The 25,616-nt window shown below is 31.9% G+C and overlaps 1 protein-coding gene across 5 annotated transcripts in view; it reads right to left on the minus strand.

Annotated features, from left to right (window-relative positions):
• DMXL2 (Dmx like 2) overlaps window positions 1-25,616 on the minus strand; it is a 150,628-nt gene that overhangs the window by 38,169 nt on the left and 86,843 nt on the right. For all 5 annotated transcript variants that reach the window (XM_031955201.1, XM_031955199.1, XM_031955200.1 and 2 more), the window contains exons 17-25: window positions 18,263-18,487; window positions 13,482-15,158; window positions 11,236-11,346; window positions 8,852-9,021; window positions 7,380-7,477; window positions 6,786-6,951; window positions 5,429-5,693; window positions 897-1,945; window positions 426-617 (exon numbers count right to left, since the gene is read on the minus strand). In XM_031955201.1, coding sequence (XP_031811061.1) covers window positions 426-617; window positions 897-1,945; window positions 5,429-5,693; window positions 6,786-6,951; window positions 7,380-7,477; window positions 8,852-9,021; window positions 11,236-11,346; window positions 13,482-15,158; window positions 18,263-18,487 — 3,953 coding nt within the window. The remainder of the gene's footprint in view (window positions 1-425; window positions 618-896; window positions 1,946-5,428; window positions 5,694-6,785; window positions 6,952-7,379; window positions 7,478-8,851; window positions 9,022-11,235; window positions 11,347-13,481; window positions 15,159-18,262; window positions 18,488-25,616) is intronic.

The raw sequence follows: 25,616 nt of genomic DNA on the forward strand, positions 1-25,616 counted from the left end.
TGCTAAAATTAAGTTTAATGGACAATACTGAAGTAATAAAAATATTGAAAGAAACATATAACAAATCAAACAAAAATCACTACTGGCTATTTTCTCTACATAAACAGAATATATATTTTATATTTTCTATGTTAAACACACACACACACACACACACACACACACACACACACACGGTGTCCCAAAAGTCTTAGTGTAGTTTTATAATATTAAGCTATTGAGTATTAAATTACTTTCATTTAAATTGTTAAATTTTATTATTATAAATTAAAACACATTAATTTAGTTTACTAAATTGCTTTAAGATATTAAAAGGTTAAACCATACTAAAGCTTTTGGAACACCCTGTATATAATATGCATATATGTAAAATAAATGTATTTTTATAGAACTTATTAATCAAATTGTAATAAATTTTGCATTACCTTCACATCTTCAATATTGGGATGTGGTGGCACTTTCATCTGAACAATGGTATAAAGGATATCATGAATGTGATTATTTAGATATAATACAGGATTAGCTATGACTGTTTTTGTTGAAGCAATACTTGCTGAAAGTAGAGGTAGTGTTGTAGGTAATGGTAGTGGAGACTGGAGTTGCTTCACTGTAGTTTCCTATTATAGTTTTTAAAAAAAGTAATAATTAAAATTGAAGAAAACTAAAAATGAAACATCAGTTACCTGACAAAAAATCCTGGTAATGGATCAAGTCATTTAAGTACATAAATTTAATTGAATTTTTTGGTTAAAATAATAATTATTTTTTATATCATATCTTGACTTTTTAATATTAAAGAAACTGAATTTGCTTCTGTTAACTCTAAACAAGGTTAAAGTAGAACAAGTACTCAAATTATTGAACTGAAAAGTTGGAAATTTAAGAAATGGTCATACCTGTTGTGATTCTTGAAGCAAAAATTTGAGTTCCATTCTTACTGAGGCTAGGCCACCACCTTGTGCTCCGTGAAGACTACAGTAACTAAGAAATACTCTTAAAAGATCTTGATTTTTCTGTAACCACAATTTCCTCCTTTCAGCATGTTCTCGTTTGGCTTGTAATCTTCGTCTTTCTAACTGGTGGCGCTCATATGAGCCAACTTCTGGTTTGTCTATCATTTCTTCAAAATCAAGGATTTCACCATCGATTTTGGAGTATGTTTTGCTGGAGTATTCTTTACCACTTGATTCATGGTTACATATTTCATGCATGGCAGCAATTTCTTTTTCTAACCAGTTGTAAAGTTGAAATCTGAGTTTCCCTCCATCTACTTCATAGCCTGTAGCCAATGTCCTAAGTTCAGTCATGAGGATCTTTAAACATGCTCTGAATTTTAGTTGTTCAGCAATTACATCAACTTCAGGGTCACCTTCCTGACATTCTTCTTCCTGGGGGCTTAGTAACATATTGACATCTGAAACTTTCTGATCTTGTTTTCCATTTCTTTTTTCCAAATCTGAATTTTTCATTACCAAACCAGCATCATTTTCCTCTTCTGAAACACTTTCTTGATCTTCACCCCAATCAAGCGTGAGTGGCTCCTCATCAAGTTTTAATGCTGTTTGACTCCAGTCAAATTGAGATGACTGTACATTGGCTGAGCTTAAGGGAACACTTTCACTACTTTCACTCCATGCTTTGGAATCAGATGCTCCAAGGTGGTCTTTGTTTACAGAAAAGCTTGACTTCTTAGTTACTTTTGGAATTTTGGAAAGTACTTCAAGAGCTAACACAGGACATCCCACTTTAAAGTGAGCATTTGCAGTGGTAAAGAATAATTTTCTCTCGATAAGGTTAATTTTACCAACAAAACTTTTCTCACTTTTGAAACCTAAAGTTGCTAAAGTCCCTTCAGGTGAGCCAAAGTTTCTTCGTAGAAGCAAAGGATGGGTCCGGAGGTAGTTGTAAAAGCTAAATACCGCAGGATTGCAAGATTTAATAATGACTATGGAAATAAAAAATATATATATATCATATTTCTATTCAGTAGTCACAAAATAATCACATTTAATAATTTTTAATGTATAGAGTACTGTTTATGTGTGCTTATCTAAATTAATAAAATATGCCATATTCCTCCAATATAAAGATATATCAAAATGATGAACAGAAAGCACTTCAACTAATAAAAGGATATACAATACTACAGAATGTGTATGTTATATCACAATCTCCAGGCTGTTAATTGCTCTTCCTTAAAAACATTTTAAAAATTTAAATTATGTACTATAAAACAAATTTATGAAAGTACAGTTGGCATTTTCAAGATCATTCCATCAAGTTAACACATGACTCATTCAGAATCAGTCATTCCCACAAACACCTTTATTCTTGTCAGTGAAAAGCTTCATAATCAAAAAAAAATGTAGATAATTTACAACTCAAGCTTTCTTTACCTTTAAAATATGAGTAACATATTTGTCTTGTATGTCCTTAAGGAATTACTGAAAAATTCCTATATTCTTATACACACACACACACACACACACACACACACACACACACAGAGGCAATTCTAAAATTCTCAAAACTATCCTAGAAATCCAGCTTGTCCCTTCAAAATGGCACAAGAGTCCCATTCAACTATGTCAGTATTACAGGAGAATGGACTAACAAAAAGGTAGAAAACTATCAGGGGAGCCTAGAAAGTGGTATTACTCCCATATGAAGCAGATTCTAATTGATCCCAGGTTGTCTGGTTAAACTATAACCTGTTTCCCTTTTTCTCCCTTTTCCCCTTCAATAAAACCTAGATCCACCAGGAAAATGTTAATAATCCTAACTCCCAAGAGATCTCTTATCTTGGAATTTAGAAAAGAAAACTTTTCCCCCACATTTGCAACAACCAGACTTTTCAGGGCTACTTCAAATCCAAAGAAACTCAAAAACCATTTTTATATAAGATTTAGAACCCAATATGGAGAATATACCAATGCCAATAAACCTGAGGAACACATTTCATGGAAATTGAGGGCTATTAAAAATTAGCTTCACCTACCCCTCTTTCTTTATCATGAATATCATGTTCTTCCCTATTATCTCATAGAGCTCTTGAACCCTAAGGTACTTTGCCTGTGTATAAAAAAGATCTAAGTGTTAGATCTAGACTAAATGATTGGCATTTTTTCTAAGATATAAATGAATCTTATTTGAACTTTTAGAAATTAAACTAGCCATTACCATAGCACACCTTTAAGTCCCACTGCAGAGTCTAAGAGATCTAAATTGTAGAGGGAAGGATAGAGTAAGGACCTAAAATGTAAGAAGTTCATTCTAGAAAAGGTAAGATAAATCTAATTCTCAAGAGTTAAGAAGAAGCCAAGTAAAAAAGTTAAGAACTGTATGCCCTCATCTCATTTACAATGCAATTTAAATGCAACATAAAATTGTTTTGTTCAAATTTCTTATAATTTTCCATTTGGTTCTTTAAAAATCTCTATTTCCCTGTAATTTTAGTAATAAAGTACTCTGGAAATCCACAAGTCTACAGATTTTTTTCTACTGCATTAAGGTGAGACAAAACATGGGAAATTGTGCATGTATATCTATACATCTACATATGTATGTATACACATGTGTACATATATGAATATATGTATAGGTAAAGAATATATGTATAGGTAAGATGAGGATAAGAAGAAAAAAGAAAAAACCCGGGCCTCTATCAGTTCTCTGGAAGGATTAGGGAATCAGAAAAGGAAGAAAAGGAAGAAAAAGGAAAAAAAAAAAAACAAAGATTAAGAAGTGGCTTAATACTAGATACTAATATTAAAATCCATGTATCCCCAAAATGCCTAATGCCCAAATAATGATTTATCATTGTCAATGTTGCAATTAAAATTTATTAGTAGGTGAGTGGGCTTCAAGATAACCTAACAAAATGGAAGACTAAATATTTTCTCCATTCCCCATTAACTTTATTTAAATAAAAAAGCAAAACAAAAAGGATTTATGAATCAGAGGTAGAGCAATTAACAGCTGAATCCGTAAGGAGAAAGGTAAGAAATCCAACAAAGTAATAGACTTATGAATTAAAGTGGAGAATCCTAATCCAGTGATCTGAGAAGATAACTCCTCTTTTTGCAAAGAGGAAGAAGGGAGAACCCATAGGTCCACAAAAATGGAAAATGGTTATAATGATAACTATTTTCCATGTACTGAATGGTTCAAAAATCTTAAACAAAATGTTAGCCAACAGATTACAGCAAGTTATCATCAGGATAATACATTATGGCAAAATAGAATTTATACCAGAAATGCAGGACTAGTTCACTATTAGGAAAACTATTAGCATAATTGACTATATCAAGAACCAAATTAAAAGAAATCATATGATTATCTCAATAGATGCAGAAAAAGCATGTGACATGTATTGATTGGTTTTACTTTTTAAAATTTTTTCTTCAAAAAATTCTATTACAAGAAATACTTTTTTCAAATTGGGAGGGAGAAAGAGAGGCAAAGGGAAATTTAGTAATATAAAAACAAAAGATATCAATAAAAATCTTTTTTTAAAATGTCAGTAGTGAGATAAGCAATCCTTTAAAACACTCTCTCTTGTACATCCACAAGTATGCTTGGGATTCCCTCTTTAAGAAAACACCACTTAGAATTTTTTTTAAAGGTAACAAAAAAATCGAGTTTAAAAATTAAAATCAGCAAAAGAAATACTGTATTGGTCTTATATTTCATTTTCATATTTAAGAGAAATATTTAAAATGTAAGAGCTTTCTTAGCCTTAACTAAAGATACAAAAAAGAACATGTAGAATTTATTACGAGAAATAGTAACTATCTTGGTCAAAATTTTTAAAAATCCAAAATAATTCAATTGATAGATATTTTTTAAGGCTCTTTATTTTATACATTCACATAACTTGTATTTTTAAAGGCAATATACAATCATGGCATTTTCAGTAATTAAAAAAATCTTAAAGATCATGTAAGCCCAACTTCATAATTTACAGATGACAAAACTGAGACCAAAAAAGATTAAGAAATTTTCTCAGGGTCTAAATTAATGGCACAGCCAAGCAGCTAGGTCTCTTGACTTCTGGTCCAGCACCACCATGTTTGTTTAAGAATCTGCCCAATTTCTCAACATCTGCTGATATAAGAAATCCTTTTAATTAATCTTCATTTAATATCCGCCAAATATTACAATATTATTCATAAAAATCCCTTAGAATATAAAAAAAGAGTTAATCTACTTTTCAAATAATAGCAAAAAAAAAAAAAAAAAGATTTATACTGCAAAATGTAGCTAAAAATATTGGTCTCTATAACATCATGGGGAGCCAAAGAGGGATGAGGGGCCATCTGTCAAAATTTCTCTAAGATGGAAAATAAGTCTGGCCATAAATTGACTTTTTTGGTCTTAAAATTAATGTGTAATTTTAAAATGCAATAAATTTTTTAAAATTTCTCACCTTGATTTTCATCTTCTTCCTTTGGTGTTTGTTCCAATAGTGTATCTAAAGCCCTTGTGTAGTCTTTCATTACCCAATAAGCAAGACTACGCAGGAAGGGATCAGGATGTAATCTACTACAATTGAATCCTGAGCTATCTTTCTGACAACCCAAAATCTTTTCATATAGAATGGATATGTACGTGGATGACGTCTCAAATTCAGATTCATACAAACGAGCAATAATCATGGCTAGCTGAATGTCTTCCATTTTTTCCAAACAAACCTGTAAATAATAATTTTCAAAATTCTTAAATATTGGTTTTTAATGTATATAACTTACTAATATATTGAATGTAAACTTTCAGGGACTATTTTTGGTTTTTCTTTGTAGTACCAAAATTTTGCACACTATTTGACATAGACTAAGCATAAGATCCAGTAAGCACTTAATAAATCCTTAACTGATTGGTTCTAAAATAATCCAACTACTATATATCCAAAGTTCAAATTGGAATAGTTACATAATTGATCAGAGCAAAACAGCAGATATTATATTAATATCTGGCAGTCTAAAAATTTAACAAGTTAGACCCAAAGAGTTTTAGAAAACCTGTTTTTAAAAACCAAGGTTAATGTAAATAAACAATACAAATTTGTATAATTTTAAATTGAAACACACACATTTCTAAATTCCCAAGTAATTCCCAATATAATCATTAAACTATTCAGCTATTAAAATATATCAATACAAACAGCACAAGTTACCTTACCAAGTAACTAGTAAAAATATCCTACTCCCAAAAAGAGTTTGTTGACTAAAATGATTTTTTCTTTCTTTTTTCTTGCAACAAATTTTGCTAACTTCAGTATCTACAAGACAAGTAAATCTAACCATCATGAGAGTTCTAGCATCTGTGAATTTAACATGCCACTAATCTGGACCTATGTCCTTAGTGTTCTCTGGAATATGAAATTTTAAGAACCCCCTGTCCTATTTGGAAACAAATCAATGATTAAGTGGCTGTATGATACTCAAACTACTACACGTCAAACCAAGAAACCAATAATATCATGTCAATACTTGGTCTACATTTATTTACAAGTGATGAGCTGGAAAAAAACTCAGAAGTCCCATTCCCCACCACTTAGTGTTTTACCAAAGCCCAGCGCCCCTTGCCAGAAGGTGATCCCGGGTCCTCAAACTCTAAATCCAAAAGTCTTCACTCCACAACATGTCTCTTCATAAAAGCACTACTGTACTTCCGAAGCACTATCTTCTTTCAAAATATACATATGCAAAGGATGGAAAGACCCATTCTATGATCCCTCAGGCTTATGGACTCTAATTCAACTTTTAAAAATATATTATTCATACCTCAATGGCATCTTTCAAAGAACCAGCTAACAGAAAAAAGGCTGCCGACTGTTCAAAACGTTGTTTTCCTAATAAGGAAAAGGCATTTTTCAAAGCAGCCTTACGCCACCTATCTTCACTAAAATTATGACTGAAAAAGGCAGTCATTTTTTCATCATGTTGTGACCTGCAAACCAAAACAGAGTTTAAACCAAACTTATGTATGCTGTTTCATTCACAATCTTCATTTAAGTCAACAATGAAATTTGGAAAAAAATGGGGAAAAAAATCTTTGTAAATAAATAATTACTTCAGTAAGAAGTCATCAACCTTTTAGACTTCTCTTTGCTTCCTGACACAGAAAGTCAGTATTTCTTCTAGCACTTGTTACCATTCAAAGCATTTTTCTAAGACTATCTCATTATCTTTGCACAAAAGTTAAATTTGGGTATAAAAACAGATTTTTAATCTCAATTGAAAAATGAGTAAACTGAGACAAATAAGTGAAATAATCATTCAAGTTCACTTAGCTAGGTAATAGACAAAATTGAATCCCAAACTTCCAAGCCTCACAATTAAAGAAATCTTTTCGTGGATCATGTTACTGTAACTCACCTAAACAGACCCCACACCACTGCTTTCTTCTTCATAGCAAGGTAGAATAATGCAGCATCCAAAGCATCATTGTTCCTCTGAAAAGATGCTTTAGCAACCTGAAGATAAAAGTGAAATAAAAATGTTCAATTCTGAAAAAAATTTGTTTGCAGAACATTCAGGAACAGGCAAAAAAAAGGATAGAATTTTTCATTAAAGTTCCCATTGGCTATCCTTTCTAATGCTTTGCAAAACATTGGTGTTCATCTTTGCAATTTGGGAAATTGCACATAAATTTTTGATCTGAATAGTGCTTTATGCTTCTAGAACTTATAAATTTTAATTTACTTTGAAAGAAAAAGTGAAAGGAAAAGGAAAATACTTCTAATTATTTGTTTCAAACACATTTTGCCTCTCTCCAGCACGTCAGTCATGAATTACATTTTATATCCCCATGTCATATATTAAATTCAGGCTCTTTAAACAAGCAACCTCAAACAACTGAGTATGGCTCTACCACATTATTTTAGGGATTATAAATTCAATTTGTAGGTACTCTATGAATGCAAAGTATTGCAAATACACAATTTTCCATAATATTCTAGGATTTTGTTTCAAATAACACAATGTAACTGAAATACACAGTATTCAAGTAAATTCAAAATACTGAATAAGTCATTAGTGACGCTTCCCCCAATTTTTTACCATAACTTATCAAAAATATACAAAAATAGTGAAATGGTTTGTAAATCATTACAAAATTAGAAAGGAATAAAGACATTAAGAACAACCAATAGAATAACAAAAACAAAAACAGCATAAAAGGAAAAGATGGTTTGTAATCTGTATCCCTGGAGAGCATACCCACATCTATTGGATCACAGACCCCACAGTATCATGAAAATAGGTGCCTTGTTTCATGCAAGAGGTTTCTGTTCCTGAAATATTTTTTGTAAATTTATTAAATGCATTCAAAAAAAACCCTGCTATTTTTAAAAAATAATTATGTGGAAATCTTCTTTTGAAGTGAAAAATTCTTTTATAATATAAATAATTGCCACCTAGTTTATACATTGCTGGTCTTCATTTTCGGACAAGTTTTCTTAAAGGCAGATGTCTATCTTTATATAAAAAGAATTGTGTTAATGTATAGAGAAAAGATTTCCCAAAAGTCTTAGCAAAGTTTTAAGTGTTCTCTCCCTCTCCCTCTCCCTCTCTCTCTCTGACCTCTCAAAATAGGTAGCCCAGAGATGTACTATGGAATCAAGACAAAAAAAGCCTTTGTTTAAAAAAAAAAAAAAAAAAAGTACTTATCTTGTAATATTTATTTCACAATCTCCAACAGCTTTGAGATAAAATTCTGAGCTGCCTCTCCTACCCAAGTTCAAATTTTCAATGATATCCATAAAAGCTGTATTTCCTTCAGAAATGTGAAATTTTTAACCCCCAAACAGGCCATTATTCATTTATATTCCTTAAATCAAACAATTTACCTTTTCAATGCACCTTCGAAGTGTGTTAATATTCCTGACCCACCAACCTATCCCCATGGCTCTTAACTCAGACCACTGAGGATCTCCTCGTTGAATAGCAGGAATCATATTAATGAGTTCTTCCTCAGCCTCAGAATGAAAAGCCCAGGCAAAGTGACATGTAGACACACCTAAAGAAAGATCAGACAATATATATTCAAAACTATCATTGCTATGATATATGATATATCTACTATAAAATGAAAAAATATTTTGTTACTTTCGGGTTCCTCTTCACTTATTCATTCATTTCAAAACCAGTTCAAATGGGAAGGGAAGATAGTAGGTTCTAACTATAACCTCCCTCAATAGAAAAGTCAGGAGTAAGGAGCCTAGCACAAAAATACCTAACTTTACCAAAACTGGAAGAAATTTGTTGAGTCTCCAAAAAAGTACACACGCTAATCACTTGGAAGTGAAAATATTTGAATAAGAAGATTAAGAACTATAATAAACACTTGGCAAACTTTTAAATACTAAAAACTAAACTAAGTTTAAAAAGCATTTATCATGCAATAATTCCCAAAAAGTCTCCTGAGAGTATAACAAATCATAATTAGCAAGGTCTTAATAGATTCAATAACTTAACATCCTTTTTTGCTTTTATTTTCACATTTGCTTAATTATATATTGGAATACTTTTGATTTTAGAAGGGAAAATAAAATATATTATAATCAAAAGTCAGAAGTAAACGTCTAAGTCTGGTTTTACTCTAGATTTGGACTTTTTAAAAAGAAACTATGAATCTAAAATATTTTTAGTTCTGAAAGGCTGAGACAACTGCTTAAAGGCTTTACCTTGAAACTACAAAGTAGGTTCTAATCACTTTCTTCATCAGAAATCCATCAGAAACTATTAGAATTAATCCACCCAGAAAGAGTGATTAGAAGAAAGAGCTTAAGAACAAAACAAAATCAGGGACCAGTTTGGTAACCCTCCATGAGGACTCATTCTAAAGGCGAAAGGGTTTATGACAACTAAGTACAATTCTTCCATCTGTCAGTCATTACTAACATTTATTTTCAAAATTTTCTCCAATAGCCAGAATTCACATGTGATTAAAAATATTCCAACTAATTATAATTTCATTTTTATTTTCATTTTTTAAATAGTTTCTAAGGGATAGCTAGTTGCTACAGTGGATAGAGAACCAGCCTTCAAATCAGGAGGACCCGAGTTAAAATCTGACCTCAGACACTTAATATTTTCTAGCTGTGTGATCACTTAACCCCAATTGCCTCAGCAAAAAAAAAAGTTTTTTAGTGACTATATGGTTAGTATTATAAATAATAACTTTTATATTTTTAAACATTTTATTCATATTTTCCATGGCAAAAACTGAGACACAGTGATAAATAATCATCTTCATTCAACATAGATTTTTTTTTCTTTAAATAAGATTGTACCAGAAATACCAGAACAGTGTGACCCAATGGACCAGCTGAGAAAAATACAAAAAAGATTTTTAGCAAGCAGATCTAATTTTATAGCTTTTTAAAACTTAAAAGACCAAGTATGTGACATATATTATATTTTTTTTTCAGTATTTTGGTCAGTTTCACTATCTTTCTCCCCCTTTTTTTCCCCCTTCATTCTAAGGGCTAGCTGGGAAATACAAATAATGTAAAAACAAGAAAAGATCAATAAAATGTACTTTTTAAAAAGATGATTTTTTAATTTTATTTGTGCACAAGAATAACAAACAGTCTTCATTATAGTAATATTCCAATATACAGCATTCTGATATTTTGAAAATTATAATTCAAAAACAAAATTAATCAATACTGTCGATTTTAATTTCCCATTTAAATTAATTTTATTTTATTTAAAATTCTAAAATTTTAATTTTCAAATTGGAAGAGACTATTCAAATCTAAGTCTTTGGGCTCAAAGTCTAACTTATGATTTTACTATAAAATAGGCTCCTCCTCAATTAAAAGTATAACATCCGAGAACTGATAAAGTAATGTTGAAACCATTTATGTTAAATACTCATTTTGTGACATAAGAGTAACATTAATTGGCACCTCATAAAGTATAAAAAAGCAACATGGTTCATATATGAATGAGAATGAAATTATGGTAAAATCTGAAAATGAAAGGTTTTACCATAATTCAAGCCTTTTGAACCTCATAATGAGATACTAGTTGAATTATTTATCTCTTTAAATATAGGACTGTGCACTACCAACCTCCAAGTCTGTTAACAACTTGTAAGATCTTAAGGTCAACAAAAAGTACATGCATGAACAAGTATACAACTATAACTACTTTATGTGATTTTAACTACTCCAATAATAACTATTATGTGAAAATTAAATTATTTTCAGTCAAAAAGGAATACCTTGATGAAGAAGTTGTACTCGATATAAAGGAGGTAATGATGTTAAAAGGCATGTGTGTAACCTCATTGCCAATAAATATCTCAACCCACATTCATCTAATGTATCTCTTCCTATGAGAGAAGAAAAACATTATTTGAAGAAATAAGCCCAAATTATTATAAATGTTAAGAAATATAAAATCAACACATATCATTAATTTTAAATAGGATAATTGATAACAAAACTTTTGAATATTTCATTTGGTAAACACTTCAAATATATTCCCCAAAACTCCTGACTCTCTTTAACAAAACTAGATTAAGAAAAATGGAAAAATTATGTCTTTCAACTTCAAGAAATTTAAAGCACACAGTAGATGAAAATAAAGGATATAATCTTTAAAATCCTGGTGGCAACAATATTTCTATTATTACAAAAAAATGTTTTTCTCAGTAAGTTTAGATGAGACTGAAATAATGCAGATCAAATTAAAATGATTTTCCATAAGCAGTAAGCTGCTTATTTCAATTAAAAACATGGTGCCACTGAAGTCAAGATTGGGGATTTGAACATAGGAAAATTAGCTTTACACAGAGAAATATTCTTTACATAGTCAAATATATAAAAAATAGCTACACACAAATGGCATGTCACTAGTCACAGGAGCAACTAGGTAAGAAAGTATGATTGGTTCAGCACATACTAATCACCACCACTGGAAAGACAAAATTCAGGCATGTTTTACAAATATCAATAGCTTTTGTTTCTCTTGGGAAAAAAAAAAAACCTGAAAATAAGAGGAAAATATGTTGCTCTTATGTGAAAATGGTATGACTGTTACTTGATTAGTCTTCTTTACAATACAGGATGTTCCAAAAATCTTACTGCATTTTTAAGCTATTAAAGCTTAACTATTTTAAAGGCATTAAAACTTTTAAATGCACTAAAACTTTCAGGACATCCTGTACACTATTTCTGGGCTGGTTATTTGACTGCTACAGTTTTGTATCAGAAATTTAAAATATTTCTTTCAGATTTCAATATGCTTAGTTTCTTAAGGAATGACAAAAAGAAAAGAGTGTGTGTGTGTGTGTGTGTGTGTTTGTGTATGTGTGTAGCATGAATAAGTTTTATTCCACTACACAGTTTTTTGCATTGAATTAGGGTGGGGGGAAAATAGTACCTTGGGATATCATAGAACCTGAAAAAGAGAAGGCTACAGAGAAGTAAATGACACTAGGCAATTAAACTCTAAAGAGCTTAGTATGGATGGTACTGTTAAGTAATATACCATTAATGTCCATTTCTAAAATAAAGAGTAACAAAGTTTGTCATGAAATGAAAAGATTAAATGTAACAAAGAACTTTTTAAGCTATGAGGCACTGAAACATGATGCTTAGATACAGTTGAAGAACCAATTTTTCATGACATTTTGAAGTATGACAAATTATCAGAAACATATTAAGTTTAGGCATGCCTAGAAACAGATGAATAAATTAACTGATCTCATAAAGTCCTTTTTTCTAATTTTATGTGTCTATGATAAAATTCAAAATCGGGCTATTATCATAGAAATAGTATCTATATAAAAAGAATTAGAACAAGTAAATGGGAAGAGAGTACAGTTAGTCCTTGAAGATCTATGAATCATAAACTGTGTATATTTGTCAAAATACTCCTTCATACAATACTTTTTTAATGCAATTTCTAATCAAAGATCAGCATCATTTTAGAGGATAATCACTGAACCAAAACTATTCAGTCTTAATATTAAAAACACGTCATAGTATATATAAAAAACAGATTTTTCAACATTCTGGTTAAAGACTCAAGATAAACTAGAAAACAGAGACACTTCAGTCATGACTCCTGATGAAGCTTGAATTTGTTGGTTTCTTTCTGGAGGAACCAGACTAATTAACTCCTGTACTAAAAAGATTAATATTTGACCTTAGAAAATTACAGAGTTTTATCCTGGGCCACTTGTCTAGAGTCACAAAGCCAGTATGTCAGAGTTCAAAATCTTCTTTATTCAAAATTCTTGATAATTATACCAAGGCTGCCTCTTCCACTAATTAAATTTTAACTTTATTCATAACAGTAAATTCATTAATGATGTTAAAATACTAAAATTGGAATATACAATTCAGTATTTTATTTGCATTTCCTAAGTATATATTTCTAATGGTTAAGATTTAGTATTTAATAGAAATACTAAAAAATGTATATATATATATATATATATATATATATTTAAATACTAACCTGAGTGACTCTTGTCTCTATGTTCATCAAGTTCAGTGCTAGTGGTAGCCACAGTATCAGCCAAAGCTACAAGGAACATCTGCTCCAAACGGGTAAGGCCTGGAAGACTTGAGTGCATAAGATGGCTTGAAAGTACACTGGCATGTTCTTGACCAAAGTAAGCTGGCCCATACTGAGAAAGATTAATTACTTTGGATTTGCTTTCTCTCTTTTCTAGCTCTAAGTCAAGAAAATCATCTGTTGTTATGGCCTGAATCTGGAATAGATCTGAATACTGGTCTTCTTGTGTGCTCTTAGTAGAATTTTCATAGTCCTGTGATATTTTAGTACTTTCTTCAGAAATTCTGTAAGTTGTATCTTGATCCGCAGCAAGCAGTGCATACAATGGGAGTGGAGGAATAGAATCAATCTCAGTATAATCCCGAGTACCATCTTTGCCTATTGTGACTGTATCCTTTGCAGTACTGCCACTTACACTGATGGTTCGAGAAAGATGCCGCTTAGCTCCTTCTCCAGTCTCAGCATCTCTAACTATTGCAACTTCCCCTGCAATACATTTAACTAAATGAGAAAGGATGGCTTTAGCCCTGCGAACTTTCCCTAAATCCATCAATTCCAATAACTGGGTTGGGTGATACTGTGGAAGAGTTGGAGAAAGTACATGGGCAGCTTCAAATAAGCCGCCATCTTGAACAACAGCCGGTGTAGCAAACACATCATCTGTAATAACTGTCCCTTCGATTATACTTTTCCTTGAGACCATGCTAGATTTATAAGACACAGGAGGGTCCCCTGTAGATTCCTCAGCAGCAGGAGTACCAGTTTCATTGTCTCCAAACTTGACAGCATGTTTCCATTGAGCATAAACATGCATTTCACAGTCCATTCCCACTACCAGTATACCATCTCTTACCCAAGAAAGAGAAACTGGCAATGAAGGTGTGCCATCAACAGAAGATACCAAGTCTATTGATCTTAGAAGAACCCACCTTGACTTTATCCCTTGCTTGATACTCCCACCTAATGGCAAAGTGATAACGGCTACGCCATCTTTGCTGTTTGTCTGCTCTGTCACAATCCCAGAAAGCCGCCCATACATAAAGATGTTAGCACCAACTCCCACAGTGAGTATGTGAGAGCCATCCTCTTTGGAAACCCAGTCCAAATGAACTAAATGCTTGATGTTAGGCATTAGATATCGGTCTTTACTCAAAATGGCTTCTGATTTACTATAGACAAAGAGATTACTATCAACACTAACCCTTGAATCAAGGACACTACCAACCTTAATTAAATCATCAAGATGAACTGTTTGTTCTAAAACCCATTCTGATCCCCCAGTGGATTCACACTCGAATATACACACATGCATAGAGAATTCTTTAGAAACAAAGCCATTGTGTTGGATAGGCTGCTTGTAGGCCACTGCAAGCCGGCCTGTATAGGAACAACTAACAGCAACTGGTCTTCCTACGATGCTCACTGTGCTACTACTATCTTCTCCTTCATCATTCATCAAAGGCCATTTTCTCCAATGATAGGTTTCTTTCCCATTAGTTCTACCATTTTGTTCTCCTACATGACATTTCCAAAACCGTACTCGGTTATCAGAACAAGTTGTAACCACCAAGTAAGGTGCAAGGCAGACAGGATAAATTGAAGAGGAACTCAGATGGCCTAGAAGAAAAATAAAAGCCATAATAGTTAACACCATAAATTAGCACACACGGTCAATTCTGACTTGTGACTCTAAAGTCATTGCCAACATTTTTTACATGATAGCTTCACAGTGCCCTCTACTGGTATCCCATAATCATTTTTTAATATCAGTTAAAGTGATCTATCAGTCTATAAAAAATAGAAATGTCATTTATTCTCAAAAATAGGAATTTTCAGAATCATTTGAATATATTTTATATGGCACTGAAAAACAAATCCACCATTTACAGATTTTAAGAATAATGAGGCAAAAATGACCATCAAACTCAGTTATTTTTAATAATACAATGATCCAAGACAATTCCAAAGGACTTACAGCTGAAAAATACTATCCATCTCCAGGAAAAGACATGATGGAATCTGAATGGGGATCAAAGTATGCATGCTATTTTTCATTTCATTTCTTTGTGTGTGTGTGTTTTTTTAATCTGTATTTTCTTTCACAATATGACTAATATGGAAATGTTTTACATGACTGAATATGTATAGCCTACAAATTGCTTGCTGTTTCAGAGGTGGGAATGGGGGGAGGGAGAGAACTCTAAACTCTTATTTAAAAAGTGTTAAACATTGTTTTTACATGTAATTGAGGGGAAAATATTTTTAAAACTGTCAAAATCAAATTATTTCCTTTCCCAAATACCTTCTTAATAAAAACTGCTTTACCCTAGACCTATGGTCAAATCTACTCTAGACTACTTTAGTTAAAAACACCTGAAGAAACAGAATCACAGGAAATAAAATCATTGATTTAGAATTGAAAGATACACTTTGCAGCAAACTCTTCTAACCTCTCCCTTTTTAAAGATGAGGAAATTGAGACTCAAAATGATTCAAGATCATACAAGTGATGAAAGCGGCAGGATCTGAACCCAGGTCCTCTGACTTTAAAGTCAGTTCTCTACACTACTGTATGACTATTCCAGCTCCCACTCCATCCTAAAATGTATACCAATAAATCATTTGCAGATATGTGGGTTTATTCCCATAAGATTCAACTACATTTTTTCCCCATTCCAAAACTCCCTTGAACATTAATTTAGTAATACCCTTTCTTCTGCCTAATCCTCTACCTATCTAGCCCTAAAGCCAATCTAAAAATATTATCTTCTTAAACAAAGAGTTAAAATAAAGGGCTGGAACAAATACTATTAGGCTTTAGCCAAAGGAAAAAAAAAGGTAGGGGGAAGGGAATCACAACCTCAGACAAAGAAAAAAAAAAAAAAAAGACCTAATTAAAAGAGGTAATCAGGGAAACTACAGCTAAAAGTTATCATAAACAATGAACATAAATTTGTTTATAAATTTCTCTAATAAAGGCCTCATTTCTCAAACATATAGAGAACTGATTCAAATTTACAAAAATAAGAGTTGTTCTCTAAATGATTAAATAGTCAAAGCATATAAACAAATTTTCAGAAGAAAAAAACAAAGTTATCTAGTCATATGGAAACAAATGTTCTAAATAGTTTTTGATTAGAGATTATCAGATTGTCTAAAATGACAGAAAAGGAAAATAACAAGCACTAAAGAGAATGAGGGAAAAATAGGGATACTAATGTACTGCTGGTGGAGTTGTGAATTGATTCAACCATCCTGGAGAGCAATCTGGAACTATACTCAAAAGATTATAAAAATAGTGACTATCCTTTTGTTTGAGCAATACTACTACTAAATCTGTACCTCAAAGAGGTTTAATTTAAGCCAAATGAAAAAACCTAAATGTACAAAAATACTTACAGAAACTTTTTTATAAGTTGGAATTTGAGGAGATGTTTATCAACAGGGGAACAAAATGTAGCATAGATTTATGACAGTACTGTTGCGTTGTAAGACATGATTAGGGGAGAGGGAAAGAGAGAGGGGAAGGAGGAGAGAGAGTTTCAGGAAATCATGGCAAGACCTATATAAAACTATGGCAAAGTGAAGTGAGAAGAACCAGGAGATAATTGAGCAGAGTAACGCAATGTTGTAATGATAATCAACTATGAAAATCTTGCCTACTCTGATCAATACACTGATCCAAAATAATTCCAAGGGAATCATGATGAAAAAAAATGCTATCCACTATCCACCTCCAGAGATAAATGAGGAACTATGAATACCAAGTGAATTATAATTTTCTCATTTTATTTTTGCAATTTGGCTAATATGTAAATATATTTTGTATGATTTCACATGTATTGTTTGTATTCTCAGTGAGTAGTGGAGGAGGTAGGAGGGACAGATAATTTGGAACTCAAAAATTAAAAAGAAAAAGATACATAAAATAAATATAATTTTGAAGAGAAATAAAAGTAAAAATAAATTAGATTTAACATTCAAGGAAATTAGATAAAGAGAGACAGACCAAGTGAGAAATGGACCAAGAATGACAATAACCTGAGAGATTACGGGAGTAAAAGTATAGGAAGTGGGGTAGTTAGGTGCTATACAGTGGATAGAGCACCAGCCCTGAAGTCAGGAGGACCTGAGATCAAATCTGGTCTCCAACACTTAATATTTCCTAGCTATGTGATCTCAAACAAGTCACTTAACCCCAATTGCCTCAGTCAAGAAAAAAAAAAGTATAGGAGGCATATATTTTGTGGCAGGGAAAAATGAGATGGTTCCTTATGATGAATTTAGTAACTGTTAAATGGCATTAACCAACAACAGATTAATTAGAGGTCATTTGTCTAATAAAACATATTTATGTATACTGCATATTTCTAAGGTGAAAGTCTTACTCTGGCAAAAGAGCAGACATGAAGACACAAATTTAGTTCACATTCTTAAACCAAAAAATATTATCCTGTATTATCATGATCATCCTAATGTAAAAAACTAAAATGAAGTTAGAAGCTCCCATGTTAACCAATTTAGTTTCAGTTAATATAATTCACTTTAGAAAATTACAGTTAAGAGGTAGAAAATGTTATCTGGCAAGAGGAAAATACTTCTTTCATACATTATAAAGCTTTGCAACAATATAACATATTATACATAAAGAAACACAAATAACTCCATTCAAATCACCAAAAACCATTATGAGGCAAAATAGGTAACAAAAGCTAAGATACCTGCTGAAGGTGTTGCTCTAATTACTTCAACTCCATCTGGAAGGTCAAGCGGTTGACTATAGACAAGACTAGAACTCAGAATGAGTTTACTAGCAGTCTGGAGATTAGCAATAGATGAAGAATGTGGCATAGAACTTATACTAGGAGGAGTTTCTGGAGAAGAATCTATGTTCCTTTGCCCAGGCACTGTAAGTAGATTCTCTGATGAAGAAATTTCAGTTTTAGCTTTGAGGGATTAAAAAAATATATATATTAGTTAGATTCACCCAAACATATGAAGCACAGAAACATTTGGCACTCTACCTCCTTTAAATTAAAGTATTTTGGAAAAACAGAGACTTTCAACTATTCCAGATAGTTACAAGAGATAGAATCTCTTAATTGCCATCTTGATTCAATAACCTGATACTCACATCAATCACTTCCCTTTTTTCTTCTTTTCTTCTTGCCTTCTTTTTTTAAATTACAGCACTGGAGGAAGTCATGGCACTGCATTGAGTGTCAGAGGATCAGGAACTCAAATCTCAATTGTGCTACTTACTTCTTGTATGATCTTTGGCAAGGTGGAAAGTTCTTCATCATTCTGGGCTTTTTCCTTTTTCTCTAGGACAGTTTCTTTTTTTATAAAAATAATGGCATTGGGATAAGTAATCTTTTAAGTTTACTTCCAAACCTAAATTTATATTCTAAATAGTCCTACTGCCCTCACAGGGATGGTATCAAGACAGAACAACAAAACTACACAATTTTGAAATAAAAAAAGACCCTAAAGTTAAAGTTCTCCTTTCTGTAAGTGATAAATACAGAAAGATTAAAAATTACATGGGTAGATGACAAAGTAAAGGCAGGGACTTGTCTGAGCTCTCCCCTACACACTTCCAAATAACTTCAAATAACGATTCCAAACAAATTCTAGAGCCGCAGAACCCACAAAAAGACAAAGTGAAGTAATTTTCCAGCCCAAGACCACTTAGAAGATTAACAAGAAAGGTCTGAGAGGAGCAAGGAGTGAGAGAGTACAATCCAATACAGACACAAACAAACAGGGTCCTACCAAACCACAATTAGGCCTTGGGGTGACTAAGTCAGTGGCAGCAGAGGTGGCTTCCAGACCTCTCTGCCCATAAATGGTAAAGGGATAAGATGATGAACCTAAAAGAGATTAACAGGGATCCCTTTGCTGGCACCAAGGATAGTACTCTATTGCATTGCCTACGCTTGAATCTGGATCACAGCCCAGGGTAAGAAAGAGCACTAACACAACAGAGCCTGAGGACCCTCATCACATTTACAGTTGAAAAGAATGCTTCTGGTTACTCACAAATGAATGCATAATACTGGAGAGTAGTAAACACTCTTCTCCTTAGATCATATACCTTGAAAGAATTGAAAACTTACAGATTCCCAGAATAACCACTGAAAATAGCTGCACAAAAAACCTGAAGCTTAGGGCAGTGCCCTCTCCACTTGGGAAGTAGAGCCCCACTTTAGTATACAGTTAAAAGTCAAGAAATAGGTGGAAAAAGAACAAACCATAGAAAAGTTACTATGGTAACAAGAAATATTAAAACACACAAAATGGAAAACAAACTCAAAATTCCTGCATCCAAAGCCTCAAAGAAAAATATGAATTGGTCTCAGGCCACAGAAGAACTCAAAACGGATTTTTTAAATCAAGTAAGAGAGGCAGAGGGAAAATTGGGAAGAGAAATGAAAGTGATACAAAAAAATCATTTTTAAAAGAGTCAACAGCTTGGTAAAGGAGGCACAAAATAATACAAAGAAAATAACACCTTAAAAAACAGAATAGGCCAAATGGTAAAAGAAGCACAAAAATCCAATGAAAAGAATGCCTTGAAAAGTAGAACTGGCCAAATGAGAAGGTACAAAAACTCATGGAAGAAAATAATTCCTTAAAAGTTAGAAGTGTGGCACATAAAGGTAATGAAATATTATTGTTGTATAAAAAATGATGAACAAACTGATTATAGAAAGGCCTGGAAAGATTTACATGAACTGATGATGAGCAAAACAAATAGAATCAGAAATACACTGTACACAATAAGGGCAGGAATGTGCATGATCAATTAATTATGAAAGACTTAGTTCTTAGAGGTTCAGTGACCTGAAGTCTCAATAGACTTTGGACAGAAAAATGCCATCTGCATGCATAAAAAGATCTAAGAAGACTGAATGTAAATCAATATGATCACTTGTTTTTTTCTGGGTTTTTTTTTTTAAATCTCTCCCATGGTTTTTCCCTTTTGCTCTGATTTTTCTCTACCAACCTGATTCCTAAAGCAATGTATATTAAAAAATATATAAACTTACAATAAAAAAATACCAACCTATCATTTAAAAAAAAAGTTAGAAGTGGGCAAGTGGAAACTAATAATTTTATAAGATAAAAACAAACAAAATCAAAAGAATGAAAAATATAGAAGAAAATGTGAACAAATGGGAATGGGAACAATGGGAACAAAACAATTGACCTAGAAACAGATCCAGAAGAGATAATTTAAGAATTATTGAACTATCTGAGAGTCAGAATCAAAAAAGGAGTCTAAAATCATTTTTCAGGAAAAAAAAGCAAGGAAAACTTCTTTGTTAATTCTAGAACCAGTGGGTAAAATAGAAATCAAAAGAATCTACTGAGATCACATCCTGAAAAAGATCTCAAAAAAAAAAAAAAAAAAAATGAGCCATTCCCCAATTGATAAATGATCAAAAGATCTCATCTATGCCCACAGGGTTATAAAATCATGTATATCTTTTGACATAACAATACCATTACTAAGCATGAATCCCAAAAAAAGATTTACAAAAAAAAAAAAAAAAAAAAAAAAAAAAAAAAAAAAAGAACATATATATAAAAAATATTTATAGCAAATCTCTAATAGCAAAGAATTAGAAATTAAAGGGATGTCCAACAACTAGGGAATGTTTGAATAAAGATGTATAATAACAACAATATTGTTCAAAGAAGAATTGTGAATGACTTATCTATTCTCAGTAATACAAAGATCTAAGACAATTCCAAAAGACTAATAATGAAGTTAATTATTCACCTCCAGAAAAAGAACTAATATTATTTGACCACAAACAAAAGCATGCTATTTTTCACTTTCTATTTTTTCTTTTATCCAAGTCTTCTTATACAAAATGGCTAATATGGAAATGTTTTATATAACTGCATAAGCATAACCTATATCTCAAGGAAGAAGGAGGGAAAGGAAGGTGGAAGAGGAGGAGAAGGGAAATACAATTTGCAACTCAAAACTTTAAATAAAAATGTTTAAATTTTTAATTTAAAAAAAAAAGAAATAATGAGAAGCACAGAGGGAATAACATATATTCTCAGCTGAGTACCGAAATCTATCTTACCCTCCAGGAAAGTAAGAGGGGAAGGGTATAAGAGAATTGGGAGATGGGAGGAAGGGAGGGAAGGAAGTGAGAAAAGGGAGAGCAGACTGTGGGAAGAGTAGTCAAAAGTAGAACACTTTTGATGAGAGAGAGGGTGAAATGAATATAGAAGAATGAGAGGGAAGGATAGGATGAAAGGACATACAGTTAGCAATTAACTGTGAAAAAAAAATTTTGAAGCAACTTTTCCTGATTTTAAAGTCCTCATTTCTCAAACATATAGAGAACTGAGACAAATTTAGAAAAATAAGAGCTGTTCCCCAATTGATAAATCATCAAAAGACAAGAACAGTTTCCAGATAAAGTAATTAAAGCTATTTATATCATATGAAAAAAAAATGCTCTAATTGGATGAATATTGGAGAAATGCACACATTAAAACAATTCTGAAATGCCACTTTATCCTATTAGATTGGTAAATAGGAAAAAAAAGGAAAATGACAAATATGATGGAGAAAATGTGGGGAAAATGAGACATTAATGCACAGTTAATGGAATTATAAAATGATTCAATCATTCTGTAGTGGAATTTGGAATTATGTCCAAAAGGCTAAAAAAAATCATGCACACCCTTTGACCCCACAATAACACTACTAGGTCTATATTCCAAAAGCAATATTTTAAAAAAGGAATATATACAAAGATATTTATAGCAGCTCTTTTCTGGGGACAAAGTATTGGAAATCAAGGAGATGCTCATCAATTGAGGAATGGCTGAACAAACTGTGATTATGAATTTATGATACAATACTATTGTGCAATTAAAAGAAATGAGAAGGATACTCTCAGAAAAACCTGGAAAGACTTCCATGAGCTGACACAAAGTAAAATGTATTGTACACAAAATGACAACAATATTCTAAAACAATCGCCTGTGAATGAGTTAGCTATTCACAGAAATACAATGATCCAAGACAACTGTGAAGGACTTAAAATGAAAAATGCTATTCATACCCAGAGAAAGAATTGATAGTGTCTGAATACAGATTGAGCACATTTTTAAAATTTTCTTTTTGAAGTTTTCTTTTGGTCTATCTTTTCTTTCACAACATGACTATTATGGAAATGTTTTGCAAGGTTACATATGTATAACCCATAAAGAATTGCTTGCCTTTTCAAGAAGGTGGGGGGAAAGGGAGAAAAGGGAGAGAATTTGAAATTTCAATGTTTTTTAAATGAATGTTAAAAATGTTTGCATACATTTTTACATGGGGAAAAATAAATTTATTTATATAAATATATATACTAAATAATTATACAAATACTTATTTAGCATAAGTATTTTGTTTTCTCCAAGTAAAAACATGTGCAATGTAATTTTCTTTTTAAAAAAGAAATGATGAACAGGATGCTCTCAAAAAACATTGAAAGACTTATAAGAACTGATGCAAAGTGAAATGAGCAGAACCAAGAGCAGAACACACACAGTAAGAACAATGTTTTATGATGATCTACTAGCTATTACTCTCAGCTATTCTCAGCAATACAATCATACAAGACAACTCCATAGGATTTGTGATAAAAACTGCTGTCCATCTCCAGAGAAAGAACTGGTGGAGCCTGAATGCAGATCAAATATACTTTTTCTTTACTTTATTTTTCTTTTGGTATTTTTGTCTGTTTTCTTCCACGGACTGATTTATATGGAAATGTGTTTTACATGACTACACAAGCATAACCTTTCTCAATTTGCTTGTCTTCTCAATGAAGGGAGGCAAGAGAGCTTAAGAATTTGGAACTCAAAATTAAATTTTAAAAATGTTAAAACTGTTTTTACATGTTTTTACATGTAATTGGGGAAAAATAAAATATTAAATATATAAGAAAAAATTATAATAGTGGAAATACACTTTGAGAAAGAAAAAAGGATTCCATAAGGATAAGATGGAAGTTATTACTGCTATGTTAAAGAAGGTAAATTAATACTTTGTGAATTACACTTACAGAGTCATTGACAGAGCTAGAAAACCCAGGTCTCCTAACACCTTAATATGGAATGTGGAAACATAAGACAAAAAAACAAGAGTTCTTTGAAATGTACAACAGTTGAAATAATATGAGAACTTAGAATCAGGTAACTTGGTATGAGATCCAGCTGGACCATGAGCTAGATTTGTAACCTAAAATACAACTTTTAAGTACTCTATCACTCATTTTCTTTATTTGTATAATAAAAATATTGGTATAAATGATATGCAGTCTATTCCCAGTTGACACAACCTATAATTCAATAATTTACCCAAGAAATTGCAGATGATTTCAAACAAAAATATAAATGTCACACAATATAGAATTTGCTAACATTGATCTTACACAAAAACCAGAATAAATTTTGCATTTTCAAATAAAAAGCTCATTTTCAAACCTTACAACTGATATTATTATTACCATCATTATCATTATTACTGCTGCAGTGGTTGTTCTAATTATTCTGGTTTCTTCTAGCTTGTTTATGAAAGCCTATCTTTTGTATTGCAAAAATTTAGAATTAATATTCTAACAATGTCCCTTGAAATCATTAACCAGATAAGAATTTTCATTTCCAGAAGATTTTCTAGACGTCAACACTACCTCAACTGAAATCTTATCATGATAATTTCCTCAAGGTCTAGGACCTCCTCAGCATGGAACATCTATCAAAACCTTGCAGCTTTGTCACAGTGGGACATCTGTCCATCGTGCTCATACTTTTCTATTGAGGAATTCATTGAGAAGCCTCCATTTTGATGAAGTATCCAGGATAGTCATTCTTCTCTTAGCAATGATTATGACTTTCCAGATTTTAATATCATGTTTCACACAGATCCATTCCTACATATCCTATGTTCAAACCTAGCCCCTCACCAATTTTTCAGTTTTCTTTAGTTTTGTCTCCCCCATTAGAACATAAATCCCTTGAGGCAAAAATTGTCTTTCTTTTTGCTTTTATTTGTATCCTTAGCACTTAGTAGAGTGTCTGGTATATAAGTTCAATTAAGATTTTGTGCCTTGCAATGCCTTGCCTTTCCCAAAGAAAGCAGGACCAAATCCTTTCATGAATGTTCTTACTATTATTCCTTTTAGAATAAATATCAGAAAAAAACACAAATGAGAATATATCTCATAAAATCTTACTTTTAAAATCTTATCTTACTCTTAAAATGAGAGTTAAAATTTCTTGAGTCTGAGTTTTCTGTTTAGCAAAGAGATTTTTTTTTACCAAAATTATTAAAATAAGTTTTCTGAAGACTTTTGAGCTAAAATGTAGAATACAGATTTTCTTATACAGTGCTTTTTTATAGCTTGAGATGTTTTTAGATGTGTGTGATAACCTAAAGGAGTAAATCCTCAGCAAGTAATCAAAACAGAGTAAGCCAGAACCAATGAAGTACTTTCTGACATGGCTTCAGGAAACTTATTATTGTGACAAGTTGGTTCCCCCTGGGCCTCCTAACACTGCTATCATGACTGGATTTTTCTAAGAGCATAAAAGGCAAAAAAAAAAAAAAAGAGGTGTGACCATGGACAGAACTCTCCATTACAGTTTAGTTAGTGACTTAGGGAAGCATCTAGTTGCCTGACCTAACTACAATCCACTCTCTCCAATCACCATCATCTTTTTTTCTACCTCCAGACCTTTGCACTATCAAGTCTCCCCAGATGGTAACTTCTGCTAAATCCTACAATAAGAATCCTTCACTATAGCTATAATAACTGAAATTATAAACATTAAGGCTATTTTTAGGTGCCAAAATAAAAATCCAGTGAACCTGATAATCTAGGCAATTCACAGATATCAACATAAAGAAACCTTCAAGGAGTTTACACAGTATAGACTATTAACTCCTTACAAGCAGGAATCATATCTCATTTATCTTTGTATCTTTCCCACAGACTAACTAGACAGATACCTTGGTGTTTTAATATTTAATGAGGATCCCTTTCCTACTGA

Source organism: Sarcophilus harrisii, chromosome 2, assembly GCF_902635505.1.
Source record: "Sarcophilus harrisii chromosome 2, mSarHar1.11, whole genome shotgun sequence".
NCBI lineage: Eukaryota > Metazoa > Chordata > Mammalia > Dasyuromorphia > Dasyuridae > Sarcophilus > Sarcophilus harrisii.